Genomic DNA, 11,185 nt, shown 5'->3' on the forward strand with positions numbered 1-11,185 from the left:
TCTCCATCACTTCATCTGTCTCTCCGCACATGACAAAACAAATGAGTTTTAGCAAAATCCTCAAGCATACCTTCTCATTATTTCAATGCCTATCTCCATAAAGATCATCTTCTCCTATTTCGACTTCAACTATTGTAAAGTTGTGTGATTTTCGTAAGAGATGATGAGAATAAGGGTACAAATATACACTTCAATCATGTTCAGTAGTGCCAAGTTTGTTCAATCCTCTCCGGCCAAGTATTTTAGTAGCCAGAAAGGTGGTTTTAAGAACTTAAGATTTACTAGTGAACAACCCATAAAAGTCTAGGGTAAAGGAGTGGAGAAACCAGGTGTTCCACTCTCGCCTCTATCCCAAGAAACAAGGTTGATTTCATCTAAGGATGTGTATTTATTTGGATCATTAGTACACCTCAGGAGCGAACGCCAGGAACTCACAGAGGGACAGGCTGAGTTATCCACAGTACATATAACTTTTACAAATTTAAATTGCGAGTTTAGCTTGTGGGAGGAGACCCATAAGGCACCGAAATCTAAGACAGAAGAAATTGCTACCCTGGTTATGTAGATAAGGTCTACTTTGTTTCATCGTCATCGATCGTCGAGTCACTCCTCTCTGATGATCGTTGACATTAATTAATTAGTCCTTACGGACATAGTGAAGTTGGTGATTTTCCTTTTCTTCTTTTCATTTAATTTGTTTCAATGCATAATACAGATAGACTACCCTGGAGGACAACGGTACCCTTCTTTGCCATTAGTTTTATGATTTGGTGATTTGAGGTCTCCGGTGGAGTCTCACCCCAGGGGTAGTTTAGGGTACGACCGTCTAATAGCCGATGTTTCATCGTTTCTTCAGTAGTTGAAAGTGAACAAAGTACAAAAAAGAGATCCTTTAAATTGAGAATAGGTTGCCAAGAAGTAAATTACAAATTTCTCTTTTTACCCCTACTTCACAACAATCAAATGTTCTCCAAGACGAAATATGAAAGCCCAGCTTCATAAAGTCACATTGCTTTTAGAAGAAAATTCAAAGTCAAGTGTTAGCTGTTAGCACCACCAACGAGCGATAACATTCCTACATCCAACTGGAGTTACTAAATGCCTGATCGCACGTTGACTTTCCGCACGAAACTGACTTTCCATTAGTCTGTGCCTTCTTGCTCCGCCAACTAAGATCGAACCGGTCTATACATCTTTCTCTTCCATAAGAATAAGAGTACATATAACAAGAAACAATATCTATTTTTACTGGAGTCCTAATTCCTTTTTCAACTGTGCAAGGGTGACTTCGATTTCGTCAATGTTATCTTCAATGCTGCTTTGCTTGTTATTATCATTCTGAACATCGGATCCGCCTCTCTGTGGGCCTGATTTTTCACTAGTGTTTCCCTCCTCAGACCACGAATTGCTGCTTTGTGCTTCATCTTTTGATTCAGTGATGTTAAGCTCTTTTTCGAGAAACTCCACAAACTCTTCACCTATGTCCTGTAGAATTTGAATAATAAGTCATCATTTTGCAATACTTCTCCTATAAATTTTCCAAGATGAGTTTTAAGTATATAACTTAGGAGTAGATGATAAGGCCGCACAAGTAAATGCACTAGAGAGGGTTCGGCCAACAACAATCTGAGGATTGGAGAAGAAGGTAAACAAATATGGAGAACAGATTTTCGGGTCAGAATCTTAATGAAGCTTTTGCGGAGGAAGGCACGACAATATAGAGATTCCAGTGAGGTGGAAGGCTGAGGTGCTTTCAAGTGACTTTCCCATGGTTATAATCTACAAAGAAGAGGAGTTATTTCCCCAAATATATGCATATTCTGCAAAGAAGATGTGGAATCTACAAAGCCATTTATCTCCACATTGCCCTCTAGCGTGGCAATTTCTCCGTATCTTTGAGTTAATATTATATGGGCAGTACAAATGAATCTAGAGAATGTGTTGCGGTAAATGTTGAATACCAATAGAAGGCAATTAGTTGTGGACGTTACTACCTCATGCAATAACTTGGGGTTTGCAAGAACACGTAAAAAGGCACTTTTTAAGGGAGTTAGAATTCGCTTTGAAGACGCTACAGTGGTGATTCTCACTTTCGTTTATGTTTTTGGCAAGGAGAAAAAATTGGACACATCTAATCTCTTTTAGGGATTTTACTAATAACTTCGAGGCCATCTTTGCAAAAATGTAATTAGTGGAGCTCACGAACCTTTTGGTTCGTATCCTGAAAAGTTTTATACATAATAATATAAATTCTTTTTATTATTTAAAATTCAACATGGGTTCTGTTTAGATTTTCATTGTTCCTTGTGTTAAGCACAAATCAACTCTTGACCAATCAAAAGTAAGAAATTTTTGGCATCTTATTATATAAAATATGTATTTATTATACGAAGATGTAAAAGATGAGAGTGCAATAGTATCTTACTGCTAACTCTTCCCACAAGCTCTTGGGCTTCCCTTGAGAACCAGCAGTAGCTTCCCAGTTCTGAAATTCAACCTGGAGATCCCTAAAAAAGTCACCTGTAACATCGACAATTTTCAGGTTTTGGAAAATAACAAAACAATGTCACGCCAAACCACAGAAAAATACGTCTAAGATGGTCTTAAAAGGATGCATGATAATCTCCGAGTTCCAACCAAATCTTATGTAACAATAAATCTACCTATTGTTATTTGAACATCCTTCAAAAAATTACCTGCATAATAAACCGGTTTATGTATAAGACTTCAAAGAAATTTGACCCCTTGGATGATAGGTTAAAATACGGAACAAACTCATTTAGACGAAGTATCGAGATGGATGATTAAAGTAGACGCAGAATCACGTGTACTTTTAGTTTTGTAGGAAACGAATTCATGTGTTCCGAGATCCATCTTATCACCATGATATTGGTTGGTAGACCTAAAGAGTTAAAACCTGTCATGTGAATACCTTTGTTCCTTCTAGGTGTAATTTCGTGCAGAAAGGAAGAACAAGTAATCCAGACCTCAAAATATGAATCATGAAATATATGTAAAAGCAAACGAGTAGAAATGAATACCAAACCCGTAAAAATCTTGCTCCTCTGGGGTGTTCTTGGTTTGGTTTCTGTCAGTTCTGTACGTGCCTCTCCCATAGTCATATTTCCGTCGTGATTCCGAGTTCAGCAATGTATTGTACGCATGTTTTATCCGCATAAATTTCTCTTGGGCATTCGCCTATACATCAAAAATGGCAAACTTCTTGGCATAAGACTAGATTCGACACATTCAAGTTAATTGGTAAATATGGGTACAACTTGATAATAAGCAGAGGGAGATTATAGAAGTTGTACATCAACTCATTCAAGTTAAATTTTGTAGAAAGATAGAGCAAAATCTAGACTTATGTTTCAATCAAAGTTTCTACATAAAATAGTAATTCATCAAGGTCAAATTTCTAGGCCAAATGTATACCTATCAAGTTGAATCATCATGATTAACCCACCATTTTGAATTCATAACAGATTGAAGCATAAATGCCCACTTAACAAACAGAAGTGGATCAGACCAAACAAGACGATAAATTTAGAAGAAACAAGAAACCTACATATTGAAGTTTTCAATTTGAGGTTGAAAAATGCTAAAATTCAACCAAAATATAAGCAAATAAAGATATGGGTAATGTTAGAATTTGAATGATTGTTGAAAAGAAAGAGTTAGTAAGTACCTGTTTGTTGACATCAGGATGGAATTTAAGAGCAAGTTTACGATAAGCTCTCTTGATTTCTTGAGGAGTAGCAGAAGGAGAAACACCCAAGACTTGATATGGAGAATCACCACTACCCGCAGCTCTCAAAGGAAGAGAACTGCTTCTCCTTTTCTTCTTCTTATTGAGTCTCAAAGGGAAATTAGAAGGGGTATGAAACCAGGGAAGCTTGAAATCACTTCCATGGTGATAACTGCATCCAAAATAGGATTTTGATTGACTCCAGAGAGAAGGGAGAAGAGAGGGGGATGAGAGAGAAGAAAGAGTTGGTGATATTAGAGAGAGATTGGGATTTCCATGCATATTCGTGATGGGTAAGGCAGAGATCTATATTTTCTCTCTCATCCCCTTCATATGTGTTCTTATTGTTTTTGTGGCCTATGTTCTCTGTAATCCTGTGCAACCCTTCAGATCCACATCTAGCCATCTAGCCCCCCGGACAGTATTAGACCATTTTTCTGTTCGAAGTTAGACCATTTTTCTGTTCGAAGTTTGATCGAAAATTCTCTCCCTTTGGAATCTTACCCCAGCCGTGGTGCATCTACGCTGAAAATTACTTGAGTATCAAAATCTGGTAGATGATCCATTATTTTATTATTTACGGTTAGGATGACTTTTTTTTTTTTGACAAATTAGGGTATGAGACTTTGAGTGTATTTAGGACAGTTTCCATGACGCTTATCACCATATTTCATCCTTACTAATCATTGTCTATTATACCCTTCAAAAAAGAAACATTTGATTGCATTTACGTCCACTTGATGAAAGTAAACTAATAGAGAAGATTAGGATTAGGATCAGGATCGCGAATTTTTGCTAGTCTTCTAAAACTTCCCAACCAGTGAGATTGGAACTGGATTTGTTATGTGCATCTTTAACCAAACACATCAACATTACAGAGTATTTGATTCTCTAGCCACTTCATTGGAGGGAAAAGAAAACAAAAAAGAGACCAGAACTAGTAAATGGAGCTTATCTCACACAAAAGGGAATAGTTTTTTGGATTTTATAGATAATTGGCACATCTCATTACTTTATCTTGTTTAGTAGTGGGGGTATTCTTTTGTTGAACTATCTAGAGGAAGATAATGTGTGTAAAAAGCACTCCACTAGTGTGTGTGTGTGTGTGTGTGTGTGTGGAACCCTAACCTTAATCAAAGGAAAAGGGCTGAACACACACCCTCCAACCAAAGCAAAGTATATATTCCCCTTTTTATGTACTTGTAGGTTGTGAGAGAAAGAAAATCAAAACAGAACTGAAACCACTATCTTCTACTTCTATCACTCTCTTCAATCTTCATAAATTGACTCACTTCAGTACACTTATTTGATCATTCACCCACTTCCGAGTCTCTCTTATCTCAAAAGTGTCATATCATCCTCCCCAAACTCCGAAAACAATATGAACTATCCGACTTTCTTACGCCTCTTCTCCTTCCTAATCCCACTCTTCATCTTCCTCTCCTTTTCAAGTATTAATCTTTCTCCCTTTCTTTCTATCTCTTAACAAAGAAGCACAAGTAGTACTGAGTTTATTTTTGTTTGTTTTTTTGCTGTAGGTGGGACTCAACTGATACTGGTGAACAATTGCAGGGATAGCATATGGCCTGGTGTCCTAGGTTCTGCAGGCCATTCAACTCTAGGTAAAGGCGGTTTCCGTCTAAACTTTGGGGATGAAGTGGTCATGAACGTCCCAGAAAAGTGGTCCGGGAGAATATGGGGTAGGCAAGGATGCTCCTTCAACGCTGACGGTGTAGGCTCATGTGATACGGGCGACTGTGCTGGCCTACTCCATTGCAAGGGTGCAGCTGGAGCACCACCTGCAACAGTTGTTGAAATGACGCTTGGAACATCTAGCTCTCCCTTACACTACTACGATGTTAGCTTAGTCGACGGCTTCAACCTTCCAGTAAGTATGGTGCCAGTCGGAGGTGGGGTTGGGTGTGGAGTTGCAGGATGCGAGTTGGACCTGAACGTTTGCTGTCCTTCTGCACTAGAGGTGAAACGAGGAGGTAAAGTGGTGGGATGCAAGAGTGCTTGCTTGGCAATGAAATCAGCCAAGTATTGCTGCACAGGAGACTATGCCAGCCCAAACACTTGTAAACCAACCCTCTTTGCCCATCTCTTCAAGGCCATCTGCCCAAGGGCCTATAGCTTTGCCTACGACGACTCTTCCAGTCTTCACAAATGCAGGGCACCTCGATATGTTATCACATTCTGTCCTCCACAATGAAGCAACCAAATCACATTCTGTCCTCCACAATGAAGCAACCAAAGCATTATATGTGCCTAATATGGGTCTTTTACCTTTTGAACTTTAGTTCTTGTCATACCTTAGTTTGCTCTTCTTAGCATGACCTGCCAAGGCTTTATGTCGCCATGTAAATTGTCAATGGTTGCTTGGGATTTTGCTATAGAACAAATGTCAAGTACAATATAATCAGTTCATGATAGATCTGCACACAAACATCAAACTTGGAAATTTGTATATGAACAAGCAGAACCTTTCCAAATAAATAGGATTACAACAAAATACTAGAGATTCACATCTCCTAATTAACAAATTGGCACACCGCAACCACTCCATACCGTGCAAGCATATACACTGTATCGAAAGTACATCTACCTTACTATCCAGTGAACAAACTTAACCTGTCTTTCGCAAGCTCATTTGTCATGAAATCAGACAAGTAGACGAGTACAAATAATTTCTTCGAACCATCAAACTAGATGTATTAGGGCTAGAGAAAACATGGTTGCAGCTACACCTCTTTATCTTGACAAGCGTCGCAGAGAAGCATCTGGTAACTCCAAACATAATACGGCTTGGAAGGACAAAAACAGGATTTTGCAGCAATACGCCTAACTCAACTCATTATATTTTAGTATCACCTGCAAGATTATAGTAGGAGGAAAAAGAGAAGTTGTATGCATCAAATTGGCCTCAATAACATCAGAGACAGTCATTCAGTCAAAACTCTCTAGCAAACCATATACATATCAAGTCACATATTCTATGCTGCTGCATAGCAATTTTTTACCACAAGCAATCACGAAATAACCAGTCAACTCGTGCATTGTAATGATTGGTTTTCTTAGGGTCATAGAGAAAGGACCCTCAAAGTGAGTGGTGTTCGCAAGATTTGTCTGGAAATGAACATTACTACTTATTACAAGTTAAATTCTTAAGTTTCTTTACTTGTACAAAAAAGTTGAGTACACTACCAGATATCAGCATAGTTCAAAAATCCGTTATAACTTATAACAAAGCATGTCAAATTCCCCTGTGCAATCAAAATTTATGACTTCTTCGCAAACAAGAACCACAACAACATTAAACAAAAGAAACAGATGAAGCACCAGATTAGATCATCTAAAGGGACAAAGCATAATATTTTACTAGTTAGCATAAGTAATACTACAATTTTGCGAAGTTCCCACCACAACTCTTGCTAATTTTATAAGCCTAGGAACCATGGATACAACAATCATCTTCACAGAATTAATAATTCATGGACAATTAGGTAACATTGGCATTCAAATGAAGCAAATAAACATCCATTCAAGATCAAGATTTCATCAAGAAAACAAAATAAGGGCATATGAGCTGCTATAAATTCAAGTTTCCTAAAAGAAATTTCATTTATAGTTGAAGAAGATTGAGATACTCACCACATAACTGATGACAAAACAAATTTTCACTTATGATTTTGATTAACATATGGGTAAGACCCCATTGAATTGAACTTATTACCAGACCAATCTCTCTGCTGCTCCCAGTACATATTATACTGCTGAGACTCAAACCCTGGATATACCCCTTGAGGATGAGGAGGAGGATGATTACCACTAACAGGCATCCCCATATGACCACCATGATAAGCTTGCATAGACATTAATGGCTGCCCATAAGACATTGGATGAACAGGAACATGACCTTGTCCACCAGATTCATTCAAGCTTTTAGGAACAGGGGTTGTAGCAAACAGAGGATCCGACGAAGAAGGTCCTTCATTTGATAATCCTTCCATTCTTTTCAAATACAATCTATATTTCTGTAAATGACTAGCAACATTTTCTCTTGTTAATCCTTCTACATTCATCAATTGCATAATTGTTTTGGGTACAGCATTTTTAATACCCAAATGTGAAACTACATCAACAAATCTTTTGTGAAGTTGTGGAGTCCAATCTAATCTTGGTCGTTTTGATGAAGTTCTAGTTGATTGATCATCATTAGATTGTAAATCAGAATACCCATCTTCTTCTTTTCTCTTCTGTGCTGGTTCATCTTCATCAACTTCTTGATCTCTGTTTTGATTTTCAGTAAAAGTAGGTAAAGATTTAAGATGATTTGATGATGAAAAGTCTTGATTTTGTAGACGAAGATTCTTTAAAGTAGAATTTGAAGCACGATTTACATCAGTCATGGTTCGATAAGGTTCAGGACTTATACAGAAAGCAGATGCAAGTTCCGGTGAGATCAACGATTGAGATAAAGGAGTGATGTCGTCGGAGTTTGGTAAACCAAATTCCCATTCTTGAACTCTTTCTTCATCTTCACTGCGTCCTTGATCGATCATCTGTACTTCTTCCCCCATAGTCAGAAAGGAAAATTTCGGATATCTTCAAATGGCTTCCGGGTCAAAATTTCTGGTAGTAAATAAAAGGAAAGAAATCGGAAGGATAAAGAATCTAGGGTTTTCAAATCACACGGAGATGAAAGATTTGAGGTTTATGGGAGAATAGGTGAGGAAGAATCTAGGGTTTTCTTAGTTGTGTCGGAGAAGAGAAACGGGTGAGGAGTGGAAATCTAGAGGGAAGAAGGGGAGAAATAGTAGAGAGACTAGGGGGGAATAGGGGGAGAAGAAGGAAGAAGATATTTTGGGCTAGTGGAAAAAGGAAGGGGGGAGAGATTCCCGATTAAAGAAGAAAAGTCCTTTTTGCTCTTTATGAAGGAAAAGGGAAGAAAGTGCAAATATCCAACTCTCAACTTGTCACTTTACTTAATCCTACGTGGCCTTCTTAGCCTAGATATTTTTGTCTCTATTTTTAGCTCTCTTATATTTATTTCCCAATAACAACAATTATCTAAGGTTGGACTTTCAACAAAAAAAAAAAAAAAAAAAAAAAAAACAATTATCTAAGGTTGGAGATTTCTTTCCCACTTTGTTCTGTGCTATTTTCTCCGTTTGCTTCTATTTTTTTTTTTTTTTGTTAAGATCTCCGTTTGCTTGTAGCTAGTCCATAGACAAACTCAAAAAAATTTCTATATTTTTTTTATGCCTGGAGTCATAATTGAAATTTTAACATTTCTGGATATCTTAACGGAGTTATTTTTTAGGGTCCGTGGGTATAAGGTCCAAAATAATCTTCTAAAAAGATTTATGATCCAATCTTCTCAAAACATGGATATTTAGTCATTTTGCTTAATGGACGAAATTATCCATACTTTACAAAATCCATACCGTCCATGTCCCTCGTTCAAAACACGCGGGTGTTAATGAAGTCGGGGGTTAAAGCGTATTTTCCATCTTTTCCCAGCGTGATTTATGGGATTTGATAAAAGCAACGAATCAATCTTTTCTCTCTCTTCTCAACCGTTTCGGAATCAAAATCCAGAATCAAATCTTTTCAAAACCGAAACCCTAAACAATCGTACGCACATCGAATTCGAATCAAAACGATGAAATACTATCCTTTGTCTCCATCTTTTATTAAATCTGTGTATAGAATCAATCATTTCTCTCTTTTCTCAACCGTTTCGGAATCAAAATCCAAATTCAAATCTTTTCAAAACCGAAACCCTAAATAATCGAATTTGAATAGATCAGAAAACAATGTATTTCATCGTTTTGGTAATGGTTTATAATCGGTAAAAACCTAATTTTTATTTGAAAATCTTACTTTTGTTTGAGATTTAGACAAATTTCAGTAACAAAGTACGCATACTTTATTAAACATGTAATGTAATTTTGGGGGTTTAGGGTTTTATTTGAAAATCTTACTTTTTGTAATTTATGATAAAGAATGCATAATTTATGTATAATGTTATATATATTGTATCTAAGTGTTTATGCTTTATGCAACATTTATATTTATTACAGGTCGGAGCAAACTCAGCCACCAAGAAAGGGAAAACAAAAGAAAACACTTGACTAATTTAGAATAAATTATGCAAACTTTACGAAACATAATGATACATTTATCAAAAATAATAAAATTTTATTCATTAGATTGTCAAAAATAGAACCGGAAGTACATAGTAGATGCGGTAACCGAAGAAATAAAATCAGTTATGAACATGGATTCGCATTTCAATGGTGCCCACATGCACGCTTCATTTGCTATCTTCAACATGACACACATCAGTAACACGGTTCAAATCATTTTTTAAGAATTTGAAATCATGCCCTGTGTTGATTCTATATTGCCTGAAACTCCATCTGTAAATATCTTATCCAACCCCTCTGATTTCAGTGTGATTTGCTTTTTTTGATTTGATGATTCTACTTGAAACTCCATCTGTGATAACAAATGGAGAGAGATTAATACATATAAATTTTATAGAAAAGCATATTTTTTACAATAAATGACACGAACGTTTATGTAAATTATATATAATTTATTTCAAAGTACACTAGATTTGCATAAATAAAGCGAAGTTGTTCTAATAATGAAACGAGTGCTGTTTTGAGATTAAAACATACGTAATGTTCTATAAATTACGCATAATTTATGGACAATAATATAAGTTTCATGATATTCCTGATAAAGTATATACAATTTGTTAGAAAATACATATATCATATTCTCATTTTCAAAAATCTCGTACGGGGGATGTTTGCATAGTTTACTGTAAAGTATGATAATTTATGTTAAAGTACATGTAATGTTAATTCTGTTATTAGGAACCGTACAAAAAACGCACGTTTCATAAATCCGTACAGATTGAAAACCAGATCTGAAGAAAAAGTGTGAATATCATTAGGCTTAAATTGCAAATCTAAAGTTATCTGATATGATGATCGATTGCAACAATAAGTATACTCGATTTGTAGGAATCAGTAATGAAGGATTATCTCATCAATATCAAAAACATTAATGAAACTTTAAGAGAGAGAGAAAGACAATAATAACATACTCGATTTGAAACAGAATCAGTAAAGAAGAATTTTGTTTACCTGATTAACAATTAAGAAGATGATTTTCAGAAGCTCCAATGAATATGAAACAAGTTTTCTGTTTTAATGGAAGATTTTCAGTCGATTAAGATGTAGAGAGAGAGAGAATCAACTATAATAAACTGAAACAGGATCAGAAAACTTTTAAATTGATTTTTGTTTTACCTGATTAACAATGATGAAGATGATTTCAGCAACTCAAATGAATATGAAACAAGGTTTCTGATTTAATGGAGGATTTTTCGATTAAGATGTAGAGAGAGAGAGAGAGAGA

The 11,185-nt window shown here is 36.1% G+C and overlaps 3 protein-coding genes and 1 long non-coding RNA gene across 8 annotated transcripts in view; 1 reads left to right on the forward strand and 3 right to left on the reverse strand.

The window, feature by feature from the left end:
* Positions 1-4,273, reverse strand: part of LOC147564580 (Chaperone DnaJ-domain superfamily protein) — a 43,317-nt gene extending 39,044 nt beyond the window's left edge. Inside the window, exons 1-5 of one of the 5 annotated variants that reach the window (XR_015227646.1) lie at positions 3,689-4,145; positions 3,042-3,198; positions 2,664-2,696; positions 2,426-2,520; positions 1,250-1,485 (exon numbers count right to left, since the gene is read on the reverse strand). Coding sequence is in view for 3 of the 5 variants with exons in the window: in XM_086647921.1 (XP_086504047.1) it covers positions 1,246-1,485; positions 2,426-2,520; positions 2,664-2,696; positions 3,042-3,198; positions 3,689-4,030 (867 nt within the window). In the remaining 2 variants the exon portion in view is untranslated. Of the gene's footprint in view, positions 1-875; positions 1,486-2,425; positions 2,521-2,663; positions 2,697-3,041; positions 3,199-3,688 lie in introns of those variants that run through there. The other 4 variants (XM_086647921.1, XM_086647913.1, XR_015227647.1 and 1 more) reach the window with 4 other exon arrangements.
* A 506-nt stretch (positions 4,274-4,779) lies between these two features.
* On the forward strand, positions 4,780-6,260 carry LOC147564587 (thaumatin-like protein). The gene is made up of 2 exons (XM_086647946.1): positions 4,780-5,199; positions 5,287-6,260. The coding sequence occupies exons 1-2, from the start codon at positions 5,130-5,132 to the stop codon at positions 5,958-5,960; spliced, it is 744 nt and encodes a 247-aa protein (XP_086504072.1). The 5' UTR covers positions 4,780-5,129; the 3' UTR covers positions 5,961-6,260.
* On the reverse strand, positions 6,142-8,723 carry LOC147564588 (transcription factor PCL1-like). The gene is made up of 2 exons (XM_086647939.1): positions 7,400-8,723; positions 6,142-6,619 (listed from the first exon to the last, which is right to left on the reverse strand). The coding sequence occupies exon 1, from the start codon at positions 8,326-8,328 to the stop codon at positions 7,426-7,428; it is 903 nt and encodes a 300-aa protein (XP_086504065.1). The 5' UTR covers positions 8,329-8,723; the 3' UTR covers positions 6,142-6,619; positions 7,400-7,425.
* A 1,343-nt stretch (positions 8,724-10,066) lies between these two features.
* On the reverse strand, positions 10,067-11,185 carry LOC147564589 (uncharacterized). The gene is made up of 3 exons (XR_015236980.1): positions 11,077-11,185; positions 10,912-10,969; positions 10,067-10,252 (listed from the first exon to the last, which is right to left on the reverse strand). It is a non-coding gene; the product is annotated as an uncharacterized LOC147564589 (long non-coding RNA).

This window comes from Eschscholzia californica, unplaced genomic scaffold (genome assembly GCF_041429995.1).
Source record: "Eschscholzia californica isolate CP2 unplaced genomic scaffold, dmEscCali1.0.p SCAF_1, whole genome shotgun sequence".
NCBI classification, from domain to species: Eukaryota; Viridiplantae; Streptophyta; class Magnoliopsida; order Ranunculales; family Papaveraceae; genus Eschscholzia; species Eschscholzia californica.